The sequence below is a fragment of the Myiozetetes cayanensis genome, unplaced genomic scaffold (assembly GCF_022539395.1).
Source record: "Myiozetetes cayanensis isolate MyiCay16 unplaced genomic scaffold, myiCay2020 scf16, whole genome shotgun sequence".
In the NCBI taxonomy this organism is placed as follows: domain Eukaryota; kingdom Metazoa; phylum Chordata; class Aves; order Passeriformes; family Tyrannidae; genus Myiozetetes; species Myiozetetes cayanensis.
Window position 1 is genome coordinate 18332437 of NW_026087270.1, and position 25475 is coordinate 18357911.

At 40.5% G+C, this 25475-nt stretch overlaps 2 protein-coding genes across 4 annotated transcripts; one reads left to right on the forward strand and one right to left on the reverse strand.

The window, feature by feature from the left end:
- Positions 1-1039: 1039 nt before the first annotated feature.
- On the reverse strand, positions 1040-5095 carry SLC7A6OS (solute carrier family 7 member 6 opposite strand). Its single transcript, XM_050311158.1, has 5 exons — positions 4940-5095; positions 3862-4236; positions 3127-3321; positions 2140-2263; positions 1040-1695 (listed from the first exon to the last, which is right to left on the reverse strand). Exons 1-5 carry the CDS (start codon positions 5081-5083, stop codon positions 1574-1576), a joined length of 960 nt encoding a protein of 319 aa, XP_050167115.1. The 5' UTR covers positions 5084-5095; the 3' UTR covers positions 1040-1573.
- Positions 5096-5137: 42 nt separating this feature from the next.
- Positions 5138-25265, forward strand: PRMT7 (protein arginine methyltransferase 7). 3 transcript variants are annotated; one of them, XM_050311037.1, is made up of 18 exons: positions 5138-5177; positions 5674-5849; positions 6525-6561; positions 7831-7980; positions 9373-9481; positions 10197-10309; positions 11459-11700; positions 11824-12001; positions 13112-13239; positions 14139-14277; positions 14694-14777; positions 15496-15543; positions 16301-16390; positions 17054-17215; positions 17838-17912; positions 18678-18838; positions 19983-20079; positions 20648-23065. In XM_050311037.1, exons 2-18 carry the CDS (start codon positions 5755-5757, stop codon positions 20801-20803), a joined length of 2064 nt encoding a protein of 687 aa, XP_050166994.1. In that variant the 5' UTR covers positions 5138-5177; positions 5674-5754; the 3' UTR covers positions 20804-23065. The 3 variants fall into 3 exon arrangements, 2 of the variants coding, with proteins under 2 accessions (XP_050166994.1, XP_050166995.1); XM_050311038.1 differs by lacking the exon at positions 5138-5177 and adding an exon at positions 5221-5416; XR_007628417.1 differs by lacking the exon at positions 5138-5177 and adding an exon at positions 25180-25265 and having other exon boundaries at positions 5441-5849; positions 20648-21949.
- The last annotated feature ends 210 nt before the right edge of the window (positions 25266-25475 follow it).

The window sequence follows — 25475 nt, forward strand, 5'->3', positions numbered from 1 at the left end:
TTTTTTTCCCTCAACAGCAGAACTTTTGTGGCAACAACTAGATCCTGAAAGCTAAGCAGCAGGGAGAGATAGTAGAAATAAAAATGAAAGTACTACTGCAGTACAGACATGCTAATGAGTAGTATTTGTAATTCCATAGCTGTAAGCCTGACAGCAGGACATTTTTAATACTGAATTTTAGTGCAGCAAAAGGCAAGAAGCAGCCAGCCTCTTTGGCTACAAGAGTGAGATGTACTTCAGAAACATACCTGGAATCTTTACCTTAGTTCAGAATGTCTCCCTCAGTTGATCTGAGTTTGGCCACAGGTACTGTTTGGTGCATTTAAGTTGAACTAAATCTTGTAATCAGATTATGGCTGAAGCAATGCACACTTCCAGTGGTGCATCACATTTGCATCAGCCACTTGAATTAACAAGTGGGAATATTTGCAATTTTGCACTGACTCCATGACTAAGGTTATCTTGGAAAGTACAGATAACGGCACGTGGTAGTAGATGGTGAAGACTAACATAAAATGGAGCCCTGGGATGCATTTATGAAGCAGCATTGGGATTTAAGATAGTTAAATTCTAGCTGAGGAAGTTACATGCCAACTAAAAACTATCATTTAGCTATTTTAATCCATCTTTTTAATCTTGCATATGGTTGGAATAAATTCAGTATCCAAACTGAGACATCTGTCCAGTGAGCAAGCATAGCTTCAACAGGCACGGGTTGTGGCAAAGGTAACAAAGGTTATCTGTGGCCAGATAACCTTTCTCTGAAACCAACAAAAAAACCCTTTGCCTCCACTGCTTGGACTTTACCAGTCAGAACTAACTGGCCTAAAGTCACTGCTGCAGCCTAAAGCTCTTGCATGACATTGATCTAACATCCTATTAGCTATTCTTTACAGGCTCGAGGAGGGTAGTGCTGAAATACTTTGTGTGTTCAAACACGTAGGATTACATTGTTTTAAAGGTGTATAAATGTAAGTTAAGATAGTGGTGTGGCTTCTGCTGTACCAACTTCTTATGATCTTTAAACGAGTACAGAAAACTTAGTCAAAACATTTTTATTTACAATTTAAGTATGCATTGTTCTACTCCAACAGTAAAACTACTGGGAAAGTAATGGACAGGCCAAGGCATTTCATATTCTCCAACACTTGTAAAGAAAGTAACTTGACACTCAGAAACAAATACAGTAGAAAGCACTAGGACAGTGCCTTTCTCAAAGACTTCCACTTGCCAGCAGGGCAGACACATTGATCTTCTTGTGAAAGCTGACACATTAGGCATGACCAGAAGGGCTGCTGCCAGCAGTTCCTCTGTGTAGAACGTGGAGGTGTGGTCACTACAGGTACAAATACTTGGGCGGGGAGCTTTGGGGGAAAAAAAGTTCCTTCAGAACCTCAGTACACACAGTGGGCAGAAAGACTACAACACTTTGGCTTCGAACAAAAATCGGTGTTGTCAACTCACACCCCTCTGTTCAATATCTACCAGCTGAAGTTGGCTGTTCAGGTGGTACATTCTCCTACAGCAGTAGAATTTCATCTTCAGTACACCTGTCATCTTCAAAAAAGAACTGTTAGTCAGAACCCAGATCTTCCATCTCGTCGTATCCAAATTCCTGTAGAACCTCCTGTCGGTATTTGTCCCACGTTCTTCTCCTGTAATATTGGTCCTCGTCACTGGAGCTCTCTTCAGGCTCTACAAAAAGAGCATCAACACTAATAGATTATCCCTTCTTTTTAGTTAAATAAGTTAATCAGACTATTTTAAGCTTCTTGTGGAACTAACAAAGTCTGAACAACTTCTGTATTAGGTGAGGTTTGAATTGTGCTTGGAATACTCTGGGATGGGGACTTAAGAAGGCAGCATTTCACAAATATGTGGACCCAAGTCATAGATTCCTTCTCAAAGCAAACAATCCTTTCCAATTGCAGCAATCTGAAAATGACTTCTTAATTTTGACTTTGCAAAAACAGTCTTCAAGCTCCAAGAAAGATAATCTTCCTCTAAGCAGATTTTACTCATTGTAAGAGCAGAACACTATCCTAGCACTGCTCATTTAAGTTGCTTTTTGAGCATGTAAAAAGAATGGGATTTATATGTGCACAGCAGGAAAGGAAAAAGCATTTATTACAGGTGTACCTTTTTCTCCATCTTCCTCAGGTAAGAATTCATCTTCTTCAGGATAATCATTACGCCAGTTATTTTCATCATTTTCATCATCTTCATCTTCATATACTTCCTCTGGGACAGGATCATCATTTACCTGCATGGCAACACAAAACAGAATGCCGAGTGTCTGTATTTGTAGTGAATGTTAAGTGGGTTTTCATTCACCTATGCAATACCATACAGACCAGAAAGAGCCAAGAGACACTCATTGATGACATAAGGAAATCTGCAGTTACACAAAGCACACTGCAGAAAAATTGGACTTGTCAGTATGTTCACCATAACACTTCAAATATGCTTTAGGTGAAAAATCAGTGGAGTTACACATTTACATGTTCCACTTCAGCATTTAAATGTTAATGTCTAACTTAATCCTACTTACTTCAGCAGTAGTGTTATAGATCAAGAAAAAGTAGCTTCATGTTTCCAATATGTAAATCTATTGATCACAGTATCTATAGAACAAAAGACTGAAGCTTACATCCTAACTCCACAGTCACTGAAGGACAATTCTACCATGAAAAGTATCTCATTTGAAGGTTAAAGCCAAGTCCTCAAATACTGATAAAGTTGTGTGCCCCCCTTGCTCCTCTTCTCACTCAGACATATTAACAATATTTTAATTACTGCCTCCTAATCACAAATGAGACATGAATTACTCAAGTTTACATTTGTGTGCCAAAATGTAATTGGCAGTTTGAAACCAGATAGATTTTTCTGAGTACATCAGCACCATCCCTTCAGTCTTCAGTCATATCATGACTTCCTTGAATGAACAGTAGCCTGCAAGAACACAGGACTAGCAGTTATCAAAGGCCTAAGGCAGAAGTCACTGAGCATATGTGTAGTATCTACCTCAAAGGACCTTTCTTGGCATGGCAATTTTTAATGACAGGCTTTAAAGCATTTATTTGTGACCTTTCTATTTAAGAAAGTTTGTTTTTTCCACACCCTTACCCATTCATATTCTTCTCTGTAGGGCTGTACAGAAAGGATATTTTCGATCCAACCAGGGGCTGATGTTTCCTTATAGTAGATGTCATAAACATACTCATCTTCCTTGTCATGGTGTTTTTTAGCATCTTCAGAAACATTTAAACGCTCACGGATCATCTCTACTGCATTGCAGAGAATCACATCTGGATCAATCTTCTGCTGAGAAAAAATAAAAAATGCTTATTTCCACTCAAGTCATGCAGACAAAGTCTTGGTTACAGCCACCAGTTTTCTTTGCAGCTAACTAAGCATGACATCCTGCCATCTGAGACCAAAACACTTTCCTACTGGAATGCTTTTACACCACGAGCAACCTCGAACAGAAAGACACTGAGGAATTTCCCAATTACTGTGGGACTGTGCATGTTTCAGTAGCACATGTTTCAGGTAATAAGAGAAAACAACTGTGACCAGTTCATTAGAAACTACTGAAATGAACAGGGCACAGAAAAAGCAGGGTGGTAAAGCCCTGCCTGTAGCAGCAACTCCACGCTCCGTCCAAACAACATTAGTGCACTTCAGGATCCTCATGGAAGTTAGTCTCTGTACAATATTCCAATTTGCAAATATCTAGTTAAGGCTCCTATTAAATAGTGAATACTTACAGTGCAAACAAACTCCCACAGCACTCTGCCCACACGTACCACTTGACAGTGATACCAAAGTACTTCAAGAACACTAAGTTGATTTGCTGACCTGTGAGTTTGCAGAGGTTATGCTGGAGTCTCCCACCATCTCCTCTTGGACAATATCAAACAACTGGAATTTCGCACAGCAGTCCGAACTCTTATCAAGAGCACCACCCTCCTCTTGTGAAGCATCTTCCTTTGCTCCAGAGTCTGACCTGTCCCCATCAGTGGGAGCCTCAGCACGTGCAGCAGGTGCAGCTGTTTCAGTACAGCCAGGTCGATGGCTGGCTATTACACGGTAGCGGTTTTCCTTCCTTTTCACTTGCTTGGAAGAACGGAGCTCCTCAATGATTCGCTGAGTGCTTCCCAGAGACGGCCGCAGACTCTGAGCTGCTTTGTCTCGTGTGATGGCGTCCCTAACGTATTTCTGAACCGGTTCATTCTGAGCAGAGGAACAAAAAGGAGGAGAAATGTAACGACACTATCAACATAGTAAGTCCTACTCCTTCCTAGAAGGGATTAATGACGACTAGTACGAGTGCAATAAGAACTGCAGCACTGATCTTCCTAACATTCAATTAACTTCTACTATTGCTTTAAGTAACACAATAATCAATATTCACTTGATATCAGAGGAAAAGAGCAGAAGATATAGAAGGAAAGTTCTAAGACTCTTTCAATTTGATTTTTAAACAACTTTGTGGTATGGAATAACCGTCCAAACAAAAACAAATGCCTTTGGAAGACTGCGATGGACCTGAATTTAGGGCAAAATATCCTTTATAGTGTCCTACAAAGGTCATTTCCCAAGACATCCCAGTTTTATTCGGTATATAAGGCCAGATAGTGGACGGTAGTTGTTATCCTTGTAGGGCTGAGCTTCAGCACCTCAAACAGCAGACATTCAGGCTTCACTTACTGACTGTTCTGTGAGGAACAGTCTGTCAGTACTGAAAAGCGAGCGCTGAACAGCTTTTCACGGCGGTCACTGTGCAGTGCCCGCCGCTCTGGTCCTGCCCAGCAGGAGCAGCGCCGGCCTCGGGCACGGCCCAGGACACGCTGCTCCTCCCGAAAGAGCCGCGGGGAGCAGCGGCAGACCCAGGGAGAGCCCCGGCCGGGCCAAAGCGCCCCCGCGGCCGCGGTACCTTGGAGGACACGGTCGCCACCAGCTTGAAGAGGCTCCTCTCCACCGGCTCCTCGCGGCGCCGCTTGCAGGCGAGGAGCAGCGCCTCGGCCGGCTCGGGGCCGCCGCGCTTCCGCTGCACCCGCAGCACGGCCGCGGAGGCCATGGCCCGCCGGGGACAGGGCAGGGGAAGGGGCGGGCTCCCGGCGGGAAGGGGCGGGCGCCGGGCGGTGCTGGGCCGTGGCGGCCCGCGCGGGGAGGTGGGTGTGTGTCGGGCGTGCCGGCGGGAGCCGTGAGGGGGCCCGGCCCGCGGGAGCCGTGAGGGGGCCCGGCCCGCGGGAGCCGTGAGGGGGCCCGGCCCGCGGGCTGTGGCGGGGAATGGCGCACAGCGCCCTCGCCACCCCCGGGACAGGCCCGGACCTTCCCGCCTCAGGAGGGGCTGCCCCGGGGGTGTGCGGGCTCTCGGCCCGGGCTCCGCACGGCCCTCCTCGGGCACGGGGTGTGAGGGGACCCCCGGGACGGGGCGGGAGGGGTTTTCCCCGAGGATTTACCGTGAGGTGATTTTGTTTTGGGGCTGAGGTCCTGAGCGGGACTGGGTGACGCGTTTTAGCTTAAAACACCGTTGTAGAAAAAGCGTGAAGCGGTCGCTTGGCTTCTGTCCAAGGCGTGTGTAGCAGGCACCAGAGCTCAAGTGATGGCCAAAGTTCCAGTTGTTTTCACTGGAAGTTTTGTGTTTGGTTTGTGTTTTTTTCACAGCCAGTGTCTGGTGTATTACTGAGTGAAAGCAGCAAAACTGCACATAATACATCAATAATACAGTACAAGTTGAGACTGGTCATGAAGACCTTTTGTGGAAGAGCTAATCCAACCACTGGCGCCATGGAGTGGTTAGAGGAGGCTGAGGACTATGACTACCACCAGGAGATTGCCAGGTATGATGCAAAAAGGTGCTTGTTCCCCTAAAGCCACCACAAAAGAGCAGACCCAGCTTGTTTTTATGTCAGTTTTGGGGTTTATGTTTGTAGAAGTTCTAAGAGCATGAGTTGAACAGTCTGTAGATAGCCTAAATGTTAGTGAACGTGCCTGGTGATGTACAAGGCAGAACTACCAGTGTAGAATTTTGTAAACTATTCTCCAAGTAGATTCCTTTTAAACTTTTTAAAATGTTTTCTGAGGTGCTGATCCTAATACTGACAATGACTGAGTTGTGGCAAAATGCATTGACTAAATTTCTTTTAAATCCCAATGCAATAAATAATTGCCAATTATCTGTTCCTGTACTAACTTTTTAAGAGCTTAATGTAACAGCCAGAGTAGATGGAAAGATTAGATTATGGGGAACAAAGAAATTTAAATCTCTGAATTGGTCCATTGCTGAGGGGAGGATATGTGCCAGCAATTAATTAATTCATTTATATGTTGATGGCCACATAATTGAAATGATGTTATTCCTTAGATTTGGTAAATAGCATGTCAGTTGTTTGTGCATTTATGGGCCATGGGGACCAGTTGCCTTAGTAAGAGAAAACAAGGGAGGCTCTCTGAGATCCTGCAGTTTGTTGTGCTTTGCAGTATGGAATATTTTGACTGGAATTTTGTTTTTGTAGGTCACGCTATGCAGATATGCTTCACGATAAAGACAGAGTAAGTACGGAGGCCAAAAGCTTTTGAATAGGAAGAAAATGACCATTTCCTTTTTCTTGAACAGCTGCCACTGCATGATTATATAGGTTTCTCTGAAAGATTAAATGGTCACATTTTTGTACCCTTTAAGATACCAGACCTGCTCTTGGATCAACAGATGCCTTCCTACATCTGACTTTTGTGCTCTGTTGTTTACTGAAGAACATGTTTACACTCAGTAGCTGATTTTGCTGTTGTGTGTTTGACATTTATGACAGAGCTCATTAGGTGAAATTTCCAGGGCTGTTAAAGTGAAGCTTGGCTTCTTAGACTTTACTTACACTCCTGTAAAAATCCTCTTTATTCTTCTATGGTGTTTTTACTATGTTTGCAGGCATGTTGAAGTCTGGAGGGAATAATTTAAATGTTCTGCTCTAGCTGTTTAGTCAATCATTCCATCAATGACCTTTTGAAAGACTTTTATGGTACCTCCACAATGAGTCTTGAATTTATATTGAATTAAGATACATCAGTGGGATCAAGCATTTAATAAGCTGTGTAGAGACAGCAAATTGTGTCTGAGTAATTAAACCAACTCTAGTGGAATTCTGTATATGGAGAGTGTTAACTAGAATTGTTCAGAAAGGGATCCAGCAGACTTTCCAAATGTATTATGTTCAAAGGTAGTGTAATCTTTGGAAAGGCTTGATAAATCATTTGGAAAGGAATGTTTTAACAATAGCCTATTATAAAGGGAATATAGGCATATATTTCAGTGTGTATCCTGCAGCTGACAGGGGACACCATTTGGTTTTTTCCTGTTTTGGTGCCGCTGTGCTTGTAGCCCCATTTAATGGCATGTAACCAAAACCCACTATTTACACATGTTGCTTCTCATGGATGAACATTTTTCAGCAGATGAAGAGAGGAACCTAAATCCAAAATACTTTAGCTCCTGTAATGTCAGAGTCAGTTTATGACTATTTGAATGGTGTTGCAGGGGAAAATTTTATTATTATTTGCTCCAGAAAATGTATCACATTTGGAAAGTATGCATGTGGTATGAATAGCTGATTGACCAGTGACAATGTGAAGATAAATTAGATGTACTTTAAATGGGCCGATCCCACCAGATACACTTGCTTTTGCTGGAGATGGCTTTGGTGTGACTGTAAGGGATAAAGAATGTCTGTAGGCGTTTCTCTGCTTGTAAAGTTGTGGTTGGAGAATTCAAGACTTCTGCACAGAAATGGAAAGTGTAAATGGATAAAAGGTTTTTCTTCTCCGCAGAATGTGAAGTACTACCAAGGTATTCGTGCTGCAGTGAGCAGGGTGAAGGAAAGAGGTGAGAAAGCAATAGTTCTGGACATAGGCACTGGCACAGGACTCCTGTCCATGATGGCAGCTTCAGCTGGGGCGGATTTCTGCTATGCAATTGAGGTGAGCATTTGTTAGGGGTTGCACATATGCTGCATGTGTGTTCATAGCTGCATTTTCAAGCTTCAGTGCAGTTCTGTCTGCACAATCAGTGGGGTGGATGCATTTGTTATTTTCTGTGGTGGCTGAAGAGCAAACTCAAGCCTTTTATGTGTCAAAACCACCTAGGTCTTACAAGAACATAGTTGAAAAGGTATGGTATATTTTTAATTTTTAGGACAGTTTCTGTAAATGTACAGGTTGAAATTTCAAAGTCAAGTTTTCTAGTATTTCATTGTCTCTACTTTTAATCAAAAATCAGGTGTAATATAGAGCTTTAACCATGCTTTTGAAAAACTTCAGTATTTTCTAACCATATTGCTGATCTTGAGAAGTTTTAACTCTTGGAGATGGGTTCTCAGACCACTTAATCATAACCTCAGCCAGATTGTAATAAACTTGAACTGATTTTTCCATCTCTCTGGGATGAGATAGAGCATCTCCTTTTTTATTGGCACTTAAGAAACATCCTGATTGTCATTAACAGCCATTACTCATATTAAGGATAATACCAGGAACATTTTGGCCAGTTTAGGGGGTTTTTGATGCATTTAAAGAAACAAAGAGAAGATCCACTTGTCTGTAGGGTCTGGTTGAAAGAGTACTGGGGGATTTCTACCCAAGTAGACATCTATGTTGGTTTTTTATTCTAGAATCTTAGCTGATGTTCGTTTTTCAGGGACAGTCCTCTTTCATATAGACTCAGGAAGCCATCAGAGAGCTTTGTGCTGGTTTCCAAAGTGACCACAAGTGTCTTATCTTAAGTAGCCAAATTGTGTAACTGGATGGAACATTGAAAATTTTTGAGTTTAAAAACTGGATATGAACATTAAACCCTTTCAGCATATTCTTGGTCATTTTGTTATTTTTGCTGTGAAGGAAACAAAAATTCTTTTCACATTTATGCTGTTAGTAAAAGCAGATTTTTGGCATACTTCAGTGACTGTTTCAGTGCTGATTGTTTTTGAGTTCTTTTTTTTATTTAGATATTATCTTGGGCACATGCAAGTCTCTTGTGGCTTCTCTTGATGCATATATGTATTTTTCCAAAGAAATAAGTTTGCTTAATGTGAATGCTAAAATACTTTTAATGTGTGTTCTTGTCTTTCAAAAGTTCAATTGGAGCAGCTTTTGGAGACAGCTGATACTCAGTTTGTAACAGTGACATTGGAGCTCTATGAATTTTTCAAGCAAGGCTCACTGTCTTGTTTCATGGTAATGGCCTTCAGACATAGGAGAAGATACAGAAGTTGTTCAGTTGTTTCAGAACTAAATGTATTGCATTTTGTGCTGGTGTCCTTTCACTTTTGAAAGCTAATGTGAGCTACCATTTTGCTACACTCTTGCCATTCACAGGTTTTCAGGCCCATGGCTAATGCTGCTGTGAAGATAGTGGAGAAAAATGGTTTTTCTGACAAGATTAAGGTAATCAACAAGCACTCCACTGAAGTCACAGTTGGCCCAGGTGAGAAAAATAGCCTAGGCTTAATGAAGGAATATGTCTTATTCTCCATATGTCTGTAATGAAAACCAGCTAATCCTCACGGAGGGTCTGGAGCACAAGTCTTTTGAGGAGTGGCTGAGGGATCCAGGGTTGAGGGATCCAGGCTGGAGAAAAGGAGGCAGAGGGGGGACCTTATCACTCTCTGCAACTGTGTGAAAGGAGGTTGTAATCGGGGGGTTGACCTCTTCTCCCAGATAACAGGTGGCAGGACAAGAGGAGATGACCTCACGCTGTACCAGGGGATGTTTAGATTGCATATTAGGAAAAAATATTTTATGGAAAGGGTTGTAAAGCATTGAACAGACTGTGCAGAGAAGGGATGGAGTCACCATCCCTGGAAGTGTTCAGATAACATGTGGAGGTGGCATTGAAGACATGGTTTAATTGCGAACATGGTGGCGGTGCTGGGTTGATGGTTGGACTTGATGGTCTTTTCCAACCTCAGCTATTCTATTACTCTAGAAAGTAATATTGGAAATTTACTTCAAAAGGAAGTGTTCTAGTGATATTTCAGTAGCCATTTGTATTTCATAGTAGACTTTTAAAGGAAAATTATTTGCAGTCTTTAGCAGATTCTCTAACAGGAATAAGTTTTTTAATTACTTGTGTTCTTAGGATAGCATTTTCGCGAAAGCCTTACATAAAGGCTTAATATTACAATATTTGTATCTTTTAGATGGAGATATGGAATGTCGTGCAAACATCCTGGTCACAGAATTATTTGATACAGAGCTGATAGGAGAAGGAGCTTTACCAACATATGAGCACGCACACAAATACCTTGTACAGGTAAGAAAGTAGAAAAGATAGTGTGTCACACCTATCCCTAGAGAAATCCTTCTGTCTTTTTTGGGACTAAGAGAGAGATTATACTTCGGCTTCTGCATCCCTTGGTAAGTACACCATCAGCTGTGTGTCTCTTATTCAATGAATAATTTACTGGGCTCATTCCTGGAATAAAGCTACCTGAGTTCATTTGTAAATCACAGGCTTTGAAACTACACCTAGCTGCTTTGTGTTGAAACCAACACTTGCTGGTGAACAAATGTCTTTCGGTTATGATTTGAAGCTCTCCTTAATAACATCCTTGTTCCAAGGTGTTTTAAAAAAATTAAATTCTTATAAATTTGATGGGCTTCACCTCCCAGGCATTGCTTTGTTTTTGGTAGGTTTGTTTTTTCCTGTTATGCTCTCACATGCTTTTTGCCTGTGGAAATATTTTAAACACTCTAATCTAGTATCCTTCTTGGACATATAATCTATAGGTATAATTTTAGGGCTTCCTCTTTTGACTTTCTAATATTATCCTTTAATAAAATGTGGATGGCAAAACTTTATTTAGGTTTCTAATTTTACTTTCACCAGTTAGCGTATAAAGACAATAGCACTCCATAACTTTGTACTGCTCTCCATATGTAACTACATTACTGTTAGTCCCTTTTTGTAAAAACATTGTTCTTGGACTTCAGGGGGATTGTTAGGACAACTTGTACCTTTTCTACTCTTTAAACGTGGATACAAAGTTGTCATTGCATAAATATTTGAGCCATTGTTTTTCTTATTTTCTCATTGCAATCACCAACTCTCTTTTATTGTTGATAGCCTACTAGTTTTCTGCCTTGAAAAGCTCAAGATAGATCTCTTATTTCAGAATGAGAATGGAAATGCAAATCTAAATGAGGCTGTTAAACTGATAATATTGTGTGGTTAATAAAGTATCTGGCCTTGCTGAACCAGGTGGAACAGGATAGATACATTGATTGTATTTCAGAGAGACAGATGCTCTGATGTTACAAAAGTCTCCAAAATAACTTGTGTTTTAAGATTTCAAAGCTCCCAGTCCAACTTTTCTTTATATGGGTTCAGTTGCTTTAATTCTCATTCATGTTAATAAGTCAAACCTGTTGAATGTATTTACCCTTTGTTTTGACCACTCAGGAAGGATGTGAGGCAGTGCCTCACAGGGCAACAGTGTATGTCCAGTTAGTGGAATCCAAAAGAATGTGGGCCTGGAACAAACTGTTTCCCGTTCATGTCGAAGCAGAGGATGGTGAAAAAATTATTGTTCCCCCTTCAGAAATGGAGAACTGTCCAGGTGTTCCTTCTGTTTGTGATATCCAACTGAACCAGATGCCCTCAAGCGACTTCACTGCCCTTAGTGATGTGGTGACAATGTTCAGGTAAGGTAGACATTGTTTTGTCCTGTTATGCCTTTCACAGAAATTGTGTGTTCAGCTTAGGAAGCTGGTGAGAATTTCTGCAGACTGATGTACTGTTTTTACAATTTTTATGCCTCTCTGCAGTGTGGATTTCAGTAAGCCAGTACAGAGTGCTTCAACCTGCTATAGAGTGCAGCTGGAGTCTGTTAAATCTGGGAAGGCACAAATTGTTCTTTCCTGGTGGGACATTGACATGGACCCCTCTGGGATGATAAACTGCACAATGGCTCCCTACTGGGTAAACCCCACTTCTGCTTTGCAGGTAAAATACTGAGCCTTCAGACACCATTGTCACATGGCTGTGAGCAACTATCTTGAGTTAAGGCCTTACTGGGTGTTTTAAGCAGCTGTCCCTTAAATTGTTTAGGAACTTTGCTATGTTTAATGTATTTGAAGATGCTAAATATGTAAACTGTAGACATGTTAACTGTATTATGTACCCATTGTAGGTTTTCTTTAATGTTAAACTTTAAGAGTAATCCTTTATGTAAAGCTTAAATTCTGAAACCGTCTTCCAGATACAGTTGTTTCTTTTACTTTCAAGAAATAATACAAAAATTTCCATGTATTTTTTTCTTTAACTGGTCTCTATCCCTGGTCAAAATATTAGTCTGTGGTTTGCTTCCATGTAGTTCTTCTATTAAATTTCCAAAATGTTTAGTTTATGGTAATATATTTATACTCTCATAGAACAAAAAAGACTGGTGTAGGAAAATACTGGATTCATGCTAGATCATTAGAGAAACAGGTGAGCACTGTTACATCAGATTCCTGTGGTTTTGCATGAATGTATTTACTAGTAGGACGAACACGGTCAAAAGGAAGTTACAAAATGATTGTTGGTAGTTACCATGTTTGAGAATAAAATTTGAAACTTCAGGGCCTTCAGTCAGCTTAGAATGGCTAATCAGCATGGAATATTTGCAGTGCAAAAAATGGCTTTTTGAAACACAAAATAGTTGCCCTGTCAGTGAGTGACCTCACTTGGTGCACGAGGCTCCAGCCACAGGTCCCTGTCAGTAGTTTGATACAGGTTTCTAAGATAAGTGAACTACAGAGGTGAAACAGCATCAATAAATGCAAAGCAATTTTGGGTTTGTTTTTCATGTGATTGAAATAGAAGCTTAGCTAGTGAGCAAGCCAGTGGCCTCAGGCTTATTCTGTTGTGAGAAATCTGTATAGAGTACATTTATTCAATACATGTTATTGGTCTTTATTCAGCCTTGCTAATGTGACCAGGATTCGTTCAGTCAATCATGCATCAGTCCTTCAGATTTGTGCCCATTCTTCCCAATTGTTTCCTGCTATTTGTTTACTTTCCATTCACAATTTATGCATTGTTGCTGAGAGGTTGTGTGTGAACCCTTTTCAGTGGAGAGATCACTGGATGCAGTGTGTGTATTTCCTGCCCGAGGAGGAGCCGGTTGTGCAGGGTGAGAAGGTGCACCTGACTGCCTGTCGGGATGAGTACTCTGTGTGGTACACGCTGCAGAAAGCCAGGTAACAACTCCAGGGGGGGAAAGGCTGCTAATTTACTCCAGGCTCGAGTATCTGCTGCTCTTAGAGCATCTATTTTTGTAGAAGAGCAAGATAAGAACCTAAAGACTAGAAAATTATGTAAAGCTGCTTCATGGGCAATGTACAGCTGCAAAACACACATTATGTGTAAAAACACATTTGGACGGCAAGGTCCTGCCTTGTACCTTGTGGCATGCTGTGACAGAGGAACAAAAACCACTCATGGTTGATTCCTGGAAATCCTAAAATACAACTCAGCTGAGCTGGCATGTAGGTGAAGAAGTGAAATAATAATTCTGTTTCCATTTTCTGTTTTCTTAGTCAGCACTGTCTTTTTGAGATTGCTGCCTTTTTCTCAGATTAGAAGGAGCTTAATCACATTGGTTGTGATGACAGTAGCAGCTAACATTTTTAAAAATCAGTGCTAGCTATAAAATGTCTGAATTTCCTATGCCTTTTTTACTCAGGAATCCAAACGAGTAACTTTTTTCTAAAAGAACAAAGCCTAAAAACCTAACCATCACACTTAGTGGGAAAGTGGGTGGGTTTCTCGGTTGTGAAGGTTAAAATTGGTTCTTTTTGGCCTCTCTTTGTTTGGAAATGCAAAGTTACAAAAATGTCATTGAAGAACTTGTAACTTTGAGAAGGTAACAGCAGAGTCCGTAATGCACTGATGTGCACTCTGGCCAGCATGCATACCTGTAGCTGTTGGCTTGTCACTGGTGCTGTAGTTGATGTGCACTCTGGCCAGCATGCATACCTGTAGCTGTTGGCATGTCACTGGTGCTGTAGTTGATGTGCACTCTGGCCAGCATGCATACCTGTAGCTGTTGGCGTGTCACTGGTGCTGTAGTTAACAGTTCACTGCCATTTTTTTGCAGTGAAGAGGAGAATGAAGTGGCTGTGGGTGTTGAGAGCCCAGTGTGTAGGTGCCATGCTCACCTGCTGTGGAACAGAGCACGCTTTGGGGAGTTAAACGACCAGGACCGGACCCAGCAGTACATCCAGGCACTGAGGACAGTGAGTGCATGTTGCTTGGAGGCTTTTTTGGCTTCTGTGATGGATGCACGTATTGTTTTATTTACAGAAATTATTTATGGAATTTTTTCTCCTCTGCAAAGGACTTTGCTCACCAAGAATTTTTTTTTCCATCAGCAGATCTAAGTTATGCTTTTGTCATGAAAACTTTAGTTTTACAGTTTTAAATTGTAAGCAACTGTTTTTGTATAGGAACTTGTAGCAGCTCTGTGTATTTGTTAAAAGTAGTATTGGTAGTTGAATAAAGACACCCAAATCATTTTTGTGCAAACTTTCTCAAACCTAAGCCAAGGGGACTACATGAGCATTTTTTACCCTTCTTTTATATGGAAGTGTATAAAGTGGGGAAAACTTTTTCATCTGGAACAGAAATAACAATGATTATTTATTTTCTGTAGGTTCTGGACACAGATAGTGTTTGCCTTTGTATCAGTGATGGCAGTCTGCTGCCTGTGCTGGCTCACTATCTTGGAGCAAAGCAGGTACAATACTTCATCCTGTTTTTCAGATTGTTACATTTTAGCTTGGTATTTTTCTCTTGTATAGTTCATTTCCAGCTCATTATTATCCTGAGACTGTGTGTAAATGAGAGCTGAGAGCTGCCTGGCAGTCTCACTTACATGCAGGTACCTTACTCGGTGTGTTCTGTCATGGGGCTCTTCAACCTAAAATCTGTTATAGTTGGACTGAATATCTGGGAACATGTAATGTAACATAATCTGAGGAATGTAGCATACTGCCTAGCTATTCACCAATTAAAAACAAAACTTAATTTTTTTTCTTCCTGCAAAAGGCTTCTGAGCACTTTGCACTGATGTTAAACATGTTAAACAGTGCTCACAAGGACTGAGCACTGCTGGAGCTTGATCTGGCACAATGCTTGCATTTGTTCAGGAATAAATGTGTGCCTAGAGCAAATTTTAATATGCTCTGTACATCTCAAAAAAGGAAAATAAAATACTTGCATTCTGTTGGTGTTTTTTCCTTGTATGGCTGTGAAAACAGAATTATTTAGCCTGTAGTTGTTTGAGGTGTTTAGTTCTTAAAAAGGTCTGTGACAGTGGGGTGTGGAATAGATGCATGGTTCTTATGAACTGTGCTCACTGGGGCATCAAAGTATTCCTTCATTGTTTAGTTAACATCTTCTTTGAATTAAAAACTATAAAACTAGTTTGACTAATTGTTGTGTGTTTTCATTAGGTGTTTACAATAGAAAACTCTGGTGTGTCCTGTTCTGTCATGGAAAAAGTGAGTATTCCATTTTCTGTTAAAGCAGTAAATGACCCATGGTGTTACTAAGCCAGAGTTGATGCCTTTGTTTGTTGTTCTTGCATCAATTTTTTAGAAGTTAAATCAGTTTAATGAATGTGTTGGAGGATGCTGTTTGCTCTTAGGAGACAGCAGGCAGTGGCTCCACTGCAAACGGTGTTTCAGCTGCTGCCTTGGGGAAGAGCACGAAAGACTCTGCCAGTGAAGTGGAGGCTGTTCAGGAGAGGCAGCTGGTGCCTAAGAAGGGAATGGAAACAGCTTCCTGAGGTCATCTTTGGCTGAGGCTCTTTTAGCTGACACTGGGTGTTTGAAAGAGGTCTGGCTCAGCCAGAACAGGAACAGTAGGCAAACAGAAGCCAAATATGCAGTGTTTCATAGTTGAAGTGATTCTTATCTTTCTTGACTGTCGTTCCTATATCTTTCAAAGTACAAATGAAAGAAAGTGAGGCAACTTCTGTGTTATCTGCCTTTTTATATACTTGTATGAAAGAATATGAAGGGCATGTGCTTTAGTTCAGTAGGTGTGACATGTTGGCTCTAAGTGTGTGCATCCTTCAAGAGTAGGATGCACAGCATATCTCATCAACCTGATAAGATATGGTAGGCAGTTTTTTAGAAAAAAATTTTTGGCTTTTTTTTTTTTATAATTTGTTTTCAATAAAATCATTATTTTGGTATGTGTTTGAGTCTCACGTGTGACTTTTGCTAAAGACAGCATGCTACTTTTTGGTTTTAGTTTTTTAAAGCAAATCATCTTGAAGATAAAATTAAAATAATAGAAGCACGTCCTGAGTTGCTGAAGCCTTCTCATTTCGAAGATAAAAAGGTATGTTACAGTTGTCCAATATACTGAATTTCAGGAAGGTGGTAGTGACCAGAAGGTAAAAATTGTTTTTGCTTTTCTGCTGTGCTGCTGTAACCACATTGAGTCCCATGACATCCTGCTTCTGCAAAATGCAGTGAGTAGATGGTTCAGATGATGTGCCACTAAAACTAAAGGAGACCTAAAGACTGTGGGAGGATTGTTGCTTTGTTTTTGAAAGGATGTGACTTTCCCTTGCTGCGTAATCTGCACCAGTTGCTGAGGCAGTTTAACTGGTTTAACTGTGTGTGTACTACAAGGCTGCAGTTCTTCTTTGGCCAGCCCCTCAGGAAGATGGCAATCTCTTTGAAAGTACTAATGTCATTAAATTAAAAATTTTAAAATACTGTGACTCGTTACAAAGCCTTCCAACCTAAAAATGCAGTCTTTTCTCTCAAACTTTACTGCAGGAAAATTAATTTTAAAGTGTGCTGACTAAACCCACAGAAGTATGTCTGGTGTGCTGTACGTGCAGGATCCAGTAATTAAATCTTTATGGAGCAATAGAAGTTCTGATGTAGATGATGTCACTTGTTCTGTTGTATTGGTAGCTGTTGGAAAATTCAAACAGCCTGTGTTACTGAGTTGTTCTTGTAACGCTTTTTATCTCCTCCTTTCTTTGCCAAGATTTCCGTTCTTGTGGGAGAGCCGTTTTTCAGTACAAGTTTGTTGCCATGGCATAACTTGTATTTCTGGTATGCCAGGACAGCTGTGAGCAGTCACCTCACCAGCAATGTCACTGTCCTACCTCAGTCTGCTTCTTTGCACATGATGATTGTGGAGTTCCAGGTGAGCTTCTTTAGAAGTATCCATTTGATATTTACACAAATCTACTGAAATAAGTACTCTTCTAGGATTTTTTCATGACAAGTGTATTGCATTTTAATACTGTCCAGTATGTTTTGTACTTATCACCTCAGAAAAGAATATTTGATATCTTGAGGGTGAGTTTTACTATTTCAGCTATCTCTTGTCCAGCAAATTAATTCAAGTAATTCTGCCATTTAAAATGGAAGGGCTGAATGTTTTAAAATATTTCTTTTGATTAGAGATTACTGAAGCATGTGACAGTTGTGGTTATTTATAAAATTAGATATTCTGCAACATAACCGTTTTTGAAATGGTGGTTGATAAGACTGAAGGCAGGATTCCTAATTGCATGTTCCTTTTTTCTTAACCTCTGTGCACAGTTCTGAATTTGAGCACATCTTAAAAATAATTTGAAAAGTCATCTTTCAGAAATTTTACAAAGCTATAAACCTTTTCTTTCAGCTATTGAGGACTTCTTAACTAAAGATTGTGAAGTGTTTACCTACAATGATAATGGAAATTAAATAAGTTCTTTCATCATTAATATGCAAAGGCCAGTTTCCTTTAATAAAGCCAAACAAAATCCTGTTTTTGTTTACAGGACTTATGGAGAATCCGGAGTCCATGTGGCATCTGTGAAGGTTTTGATGTCCAGACTATGGATGATATGATTAAAGTAAGAAGCCTGACAATAGTTTCAGCACAAGGCTCAGCAAAACAAAAGCTCAACTTGGCTTAATAAAGCAATTAGTGACTGTTGGAAAGCCTGTATGTTAAGCAGAACACCACTGTTTTAGTCTTTCAGAACTATGGTGACTGCTTAGTTCTTGTAAAATGGAACTTTCGTGGTGTGGGTTTGGGGTTGTTGGTTACTTCTTACTTGTGAAGTTCTTCAGTGCTTTGCCGTGTTTTGAAAATAATTCTGTTCATTCAAAAAGAAAAAAACTATTCTCAAAATGTGATTCTGAGCTTGACATGAGATGGTTTGGGAGCTGTTTATCGATGAATCCTGCCTTACTTGGAGGTGCTTTTGGAAGAGGCTTATGGACTACTGAGAAGTAGATAGGAAGGGTGAGATTTATTTGTATCGATTTCTAGAGCTGGACTGTCAATATCCATATTTGAGTTAGCCATTTAGATTACCTTTGCAGTCACTGTGGAGGAGTACAGGCAGTTGTAGAGTAGAATTTGTCTGGAGGGAGCAGAAAGTGCATTTTATTTTGAAAGTGCCTGGTTTTCTTTCATTGCTGAGGGCCATTGTCATGTCACGTGGTTTAATGCACATAGGACACTTTTTCCTTTGTATTTAAGAAGGGCAGTCCTGTCCTCTTCCAGCTTTATTGCTTAATTACTCTGGGTTAAGGACATGTAAGTAACTTGAAAACATGGACTATTTGCCTTTTGATTGTTTTTTGATAATTTTATTCCTTTCTTTCTTCAGGATTCTCTGAATTTTAGGGAATCCAAGGAAGCAGAACCTCACCCTCTGTGGGAATATCCTTGCAGGTCACTGTCTGACCCACAGGAAGTTTTGACATTTGACTTCAGAACGACTGTGCCCCAGCACTGTCTCAGCACTGAGGGCTCTGTAAATCTTTTGCGGTCAGTGAAGAAATATTCTTTTTGCAAGAAATATTCTTATCAGCATCCATTTTTTTACCTCGTGTTTAGGTTCTTTGTCTATTGTAGTTAATGGTGGGAACATACTTGACAGTTTTTAATAATGTGACTCAAAGTTGGGGAAGTTATTCTAACACAAATTTCCTGTGGCTGTTCTCAATAGGCTATAACAATAATATTAGATATTATTAGATTAGATAATATGCCTGTATTTAAAAAACAACATTTTTCTAGCTGTTACTGTGATTTAAAATTTAAATAGATTAATATGTGGTGTAGAGAAAGTAACTGGATGTTTTTAGTCTTTGTTTGTTCCCTGTTGCTGAGTTCTTGCAGAAAAAGCTTCTATTTAGCTTTTCAGATTATTGTGTTTAATAAATTACTGTGTTTAATAGCTTTAAATTATTGTGTTGATAGCTGTTAAAATGTATGCTATTCTTCCTTCTGACTATAATTCTGGCAATTTTGATATTTGTAATGTCTTCTGAGGTATTTTTCACTATAATGTAACTATAAATTGTCCCTAATTCTGTTGAAGCTTAAAATGCTGTTTAAGAATTAAAAATCAGGGGAAAGGTTTTTGGGGGTTCTTTCTTCGCTATCTAGATCTCGTGTAGCTCAGACACTGCTGTGATTGTATGTTTCTCATTGTGAAACAAAATTCAAGGTTTCACAAAATCCAGAGCCACCTGTGTGGGGTCTCTGCCTTTGCAGCAGTTGTATTTGTAGGCAGCACACTGGCAGGACCTCTGCTTCTTCAAATGACATGGTATGTGTGGTAAATATTTCCTCAAAATTCATGAACAATAGAAAGGGGTCTCTAAAGGGGGTGCTGTGTGAACATGCAGTGTAACTACGCCGTGTTCCTCAGTGCTGGTTAAATGACTGTGCTTTTGAGCAGATATAAGCATGACACACTCTCCTTTTCCTTACCTTTTTTAGATTTCATATCTGCAAATATTTTACAAGCTGCTGCCTAATTACCGAATCACTCAGCTGTTCAACTTTTTTTCAAGGAAAGAAGTTCTCCATGATTTTACAGCTCTCACTTACACAGTAGTGCAGTGTCACTGTGAGCTGTCAGTACTGTATGAAGTAACAGGTTTTATCTTCCACCTCTCCCCAGGAAAGGAAAGAGCCATGGAGCAGTTTTGTGGATGGAATATCATCTTGCTGCAGATATCTCCATAAGTACAGGACTGATGCGAATTTCAAATGAAAAGGTACATCTTCAATCTAAATTATTATGTCAAAGTCTGTAGGATTACAGTGCTGAAAAATGGGTCCCTGTTGGCCATGCCTGGGTTGTGTAGTGCTCTTTGTTACGCTGCTTGAACACTACATAGACAGGACTAGCAGAAATATCTGTTGGTGTTTTTGCAGGGAGCAGAAGATGTACCTTAAAATGCTTAAAATGGGACAATCTGCATTGGATCAAAATGCTCCGTAGTTTGGAATCAATTCAGAGTTTAAGTATGATGCTAACTCAGAGTTTATTACAAATACCGTTTCTCAATTTAACAAAAGCAAACATTTGGAGGGGAAGGAGTACTTTTGGTATTCTATCTAAATATTCTTTGACCAAAATGCATTTTTTCCTCTGGCTTCTCTGTGCAGAGTAGCACATGGTATTTCAAGTGATGCATTCCTATAGTGGGGTGGATGGCAGTGGAAATGATGATGCTGATCCTTGTGGACTCAGCTGGGAACAGGAACTCGTACTGCATTGTTACTGTATGGTAATAATATGGTAGAGGTTTGACTGCTTGCACTTTGAACTCTCTCCTGCAGGGAAACTGTGACTGGAATCGCCACTGCAAGCAAGCTGTCTATTTCTTCAGTTCTGTTATTGAGTCAGAAACTCTGGCAGCCCCTGCTGCTGTCACATATGCTATACACTTTGACACAAAGACAGGGGAGATTGCCATGGATTTTAAGCTATTATAAAATACTTTACTTTTGCTCATATTCCTAAATTATAATAAACTTTTTTTTCATACAGCAGAGGGATATTTTTATTGTGCTCAGGGAACAAACTGTTCTGAAACATGCTTTTAACATTTTGGGATTTTTTTTCAAAATACGTACTTGGTGGGGCAGAGAGGAACTGTTTCTTAGAGTCAGGTATTCTTGACAGGGTTTATATACACATATACACATTCTTGTCATCATCTGTGTCAGTGTTTTGCAGCATACCATGGAGCTAAAAGGCAGGTGCTTGCTGATTGTTGCTTGGCATGGCAGTAGATGAGGACACAGCCTTTCGCTGACATTAAAGTGAGTTAAAACCATCTGGTTCAAGCTTTGCTCTTGTCACTGTAAAAAGGGAAATAATCTTCAGAGTGCTCAAAAAGAAATCCCAAGTCAAGCCACATCTGTGTGCTGGTGCACCTGACAGGGAGGAGGAAACAGCTCAGCTGCTCCCAGGCTTGGCGAGGCTGTGGCTCGTATTCACCCGAAAGGGTCAGTGGATTAAGGTGGGTGCACTGACGTTCTGCTGACGTCTTTAGATGCTGCATTTCTGGACAGCGATATCCCAAACAGTGACCAAAATCTGGAAAGCTGTAACTGAAAATTGGAAAATGTACATATTCAGGTTAATCGGAAGTGACAAACTGATGGTAGTCTGAGAAACAAAAGAAGAAGAGTTGTAGTCTAAAAATCTTGCAAATCTTTTGGAGATACGTAATATGCATTATATGATTAAAAATGTGGCCTTATTCTGTCAGAGGCCTAAATAATATCTGCCACTTTAGCTTAGGTGTAGGTTGCTCTGCAATACCATGTCCTCATCTGAGGTTTTCTTAGTTGTACTCCATGTTGGCAGAAATTGTATTGTTGAAATTAATTCTGCTTTAGATGATCTGGTGTATCTGTTTTGTATGTGTGACCCATTAAGGGAAATAGAAAATCAGTGTACTGCCTGTCCTAAATTATGTCAGCCAGCCACAGGGATAACTGCTTACCAAAGCTACTCCTGTTTCCTCTGAGCAGCAGCTTTAGCAAAGTGAAAGGAATACCATAAAGAAACCATGAGGGAGGAGCACAGCCCACTCTGCTCTGCTTTGCTGATCACCATGATACATCATTCTTGTGAGTAGGAATTTTTTCCTAATGGTGTAGTTATATTTATAGACCCACAAGCCATCTGAAATATTCCAAAACTTTTCAGAACCATTTTCCTGACAAACAGAAACCCTGCAGCACCTGCTGAGATATGTGAATTTCACTTTTCAAAACTGTACTTTTAAGATGCTTAACTCCAGTCTGTCATTTCTTACAGACTTTGCTGGACTATATAGGTTACTGTTCATTAAACATTTGTTTTAGTTTTTATACACTGTGCCTAGCCCACAGAAAGTATGGTGGCACAATCTGTTATGTGTTGGGAACATAAGCAGTGCAATTGTAAAGGAAACAAAAGTAGTAAAGGCTTGGCTCTTTGGTTTTTTTGAAAGGCACAGGCACAGTTGTGCAAGCCTGAAAAGAGCTTGCATTATAAAACTGCTCTTCTCCTGACTGTGTCCTGTAACTGTGTCTGGGCTGACACAGAAAGGTGAGCTGCTGTTCTCGTTCTGCAGGAGGAATAGCTTCTGGAAGTGCAGTTAACTGCACAGATGATTCTGGATCCAACAGAACAGGACAGTGTTTCAAAGGGAACACAGAACTAATAGACAGCAATGTATTAGAATTTATATTTTTGGAAAAAATAAAGTAAGATAGAACAAAACCACACCAAAACTTACAGTATTTCATTGGGTAGTATTAAGTTCCTCAGAGATAATTGTGTATGTATGTGCCTGAATTGTACTTCCTGAGAAAAAACAAAACATACATTAGCTGCAGTGCCAAAGGGAAGTAATCCACATCGATGGGAATTTGTATTTTGTTATCAGTATTATGGATGTTGAAGTTATGTGGGCACTGCAGTAGATACTGGGCATGGTGACTGAGAGGCACCCTTGTTAAACCTCTTGGTATTGTGAGGCTTGGGATGTTCTCAGGGGTGGGTGAGTGAAAGTGAAGAGCACAGGCCAGGTGTAGTAGCAGCAGCCTGTCTGCAGAACTGTGCTCAGGGCTGAGCTGGGGCAGTTCATGGGAACTGCTCTGTGTGCATATGAGGAAAAACATAAATTTCAGTATACTTGGAGCAGAAATTGTATTGCTGCTATCAAAAAATAAAAGGCTGGAAAGATTGAATGCTGAGCATATTTTAGAAGCCTTGTGTGTATTTAATTCACTGTGAGTGTTCTCAACATTGCTGATGCTTGCTGGTTAGGCTTGTGCATTTAGACAGGACTGGAACTGCTTCCAGGATTTGGTTAAACATGCTGGAAGCTACTGTGTTAAGGCAAACCCTTACCACATGTGTGTGTAATTAGGACTAATTATTGTATGTATCAGTCTTCCTTGACTTCTCTGAATTCTTCATGTTGGACTTAAAAACTTAACGTGGTCTGTAAATTGTGTGGCCAACAGCTGCTTACAGGGGGATCATTTCATATGCATGTGTGCAAAAACAGAATAAAAGACTGCTTCTGTCTCTGTGCTCTTGCAAAGGGCATCTTACTGCAAGCACACTCTTGGGGCAGGAAAGCCTCCTAATCGAAAAAACACATCTACCCAGTGGCAGCATCCAGCTCCCATTTGTTCCCAGAGCTGACAGAAGCATTCCAATGATGTGCTCAGTTGGAAGAGCTTCTGGCTATCTTAATAAGGAAAGCAAGAATCCTATTTTCTCTTGGAAGGAACTTACTCTGTGCTGCCACCACAGGCAGTTTTTTTCTAAATGACAACAGCTTTGATCCTGACTAGGCCTGCAGGCACAGATGCACATTCTAATAGAAACAGGATCTCCTGCCACCACTGAACTCAATAGTACTGCAGTTCACATATTGCAGTGGAGCTTGGCAGCTTTTTTAATGTGGCACAAGAGATGTGTGCACTAACAACACGGGTTTTAGTCAGGTATTAAAAATAATAATAAACTACCAAGTGTTGCCATTCACATTTAGCTTCCCAGTTTCAGTTTTGCTGCAAAAGTAATTGTATAGCTTTGAATTGCAATGAAATTTTACTAATACATAGTGGTTACCACAGCACACATCCACAAGAGGGTGCTGAGAACCCACTTCTAATTTTCTACCCTATTATAAGTAAGGAAAATACACAGACTTGCAATGCAGCTGTCTCATCTTATGTGCAAATAAATGCCTCTGATGATATGAGGTACACTCTACATTCATGCATGGAAGTGGAAAACTAGTTCAAAAAGTGAAACCCCTGATAAAACTAATCCAGACTTGCACTTACTGCTAAGGCAGGCAGGCAGCAGGATTCTGTGTCTCCTGCTGAATACATGGAATGAATGGTCCTCTTAGGACAGTGAAGTTGTCATGGTCGTAATGAAGGACAAGTCTTGCATTTTAAAGGGTGTTCTCTAAGTCATGGCAGCTGCAAGATTTGCTCCTTTATTTGCAGAACTGGTGCCTTTTGTCTGAAGCCTGGGCAATTCAAGGACTGAGATCCTGGAGCTTGCTTTTCTCCTTCATTAGTCCCTTTGAAACTGCTCTGTGTGGGCTTCCTGCATTTAACAAGATAGAGGATGCAGTTCAGGACTAATTCATTTAGATACTCATCTTTTGTATTCTGTTTATAGTTACAGCTGGTGGTTAGGAGGGGGAGAGACTATTACAGCTTCCTAGTGTTGGATTTTTCCAGTGGTGATTGTGAGCTGAATACAGTGGATGCTTGTGTTGTCATTCTACCTTATTGACTCTGAAGGCTAAATGTTAATTTGGTTTTGTACTTAATCACTGTAATACTTCACATTTCCAAGCATTTAATGCAGATTAGTGATTAAGATGCTTCTCCAAGAGGTATTTGTTGTCATCTCCATTTTTCAAATAGGAAAAAAATCTAAGAGTGCTTTTTGTGATGTTCAAGGGTTTCATCTGCCCCAGGCTCACTATAAGATTAGGGCCTCAGAGCTAAAAATGACTTGCTCAAGGCCATGCAGAATAGACTAATCCCCTGACTCCCTAGCTCTGCTTTAATCATTTGTTTTCTTAGCACAGTGTGATTTCAAATGCAGCCTTATGAGGTTTGACCGAGATACAGCAGATAAAGGCTCAGAGGCAGTAAATCCTTGGATACCTCAGTAATTAAAACCACGTGTTTTTTGACACATATGTGCAATATATTTATATATTGCGTGTAAGTTGTGTTTTTAATATAGTTACATACATTTACAAAGCTGTAGCGCTTTGATTTTGTTTTCAGAGGTTGTCACGAAGATGACCCACTTTTTTTCCCCCCAGCAGGATTCTGTCTAGGATTTGAGAGCCCTGAAGATGCCTCTTTTGTGGACAAGGGCAATAATGAAAGAAAGAGAGCTGATTATGTTCCTGAGTGCAGAGGAAAGCCCTGCAGTCGCAGGTCTGACGGGCTCTCCGCGGCGCTGAGGGCACAGCCCCAGGGTATCTCAGCCTCCAGTCACGCAGGACTGGCCTCGGAACCTCTGGTGCTTCCTCAGGGTTTTGCTCCAGTGCAGCTGCACAACCTGCTGTGGCAGCTCCTCTGTTTGTCTCTCACTCATGTCCTTTTCCACAGCCTCTGC

Coding starts and splice junctions, on each gene's coding strand:
- PRMT7 (XM_050311037.1), top strand. CDS start 5,755: ATGAAGACCTTTTGTGGAAGAGCTAATCCAACCACTGGCGCCATGGAG. Junction 17,216..17,837: donor TGATGATTGTGGAGTTCCAG/GTGAGCTTCTTT, acceptor TTTTGTTTACAG/GACTTATGGAGAATCCGGAG. Junction 18,839..19,982: donor GGCTCTGTAAATCTTTTGCG/GTCAGTGAAGAA, acceptor ACCTCTCCCCAG/GAAAGGAAAGAGCCATGGAG.
- SLC7A6OS (XM_050311158.1), bottom strand. CDS start 5,083: ATGGCCTCCGCGGCCGTGCTGCGGGTGCAGCGGAAGCGCGGCGGCCCC. Junction 4,237..4,939: donor TGGCGACCGTGTCCTCCAAG/GTACCGCGGCCG, acceptor TCCTCTGCTCAG/AATGAACCGGTTCAGAAATA. Junction 1,696..2,139: donor TGAGGAAGATGGAGAAAAAG/GTACACCTGTAA, acceptor CTCTTTTTGTAG/AGCCTGAAGAGAGCTCCAGT.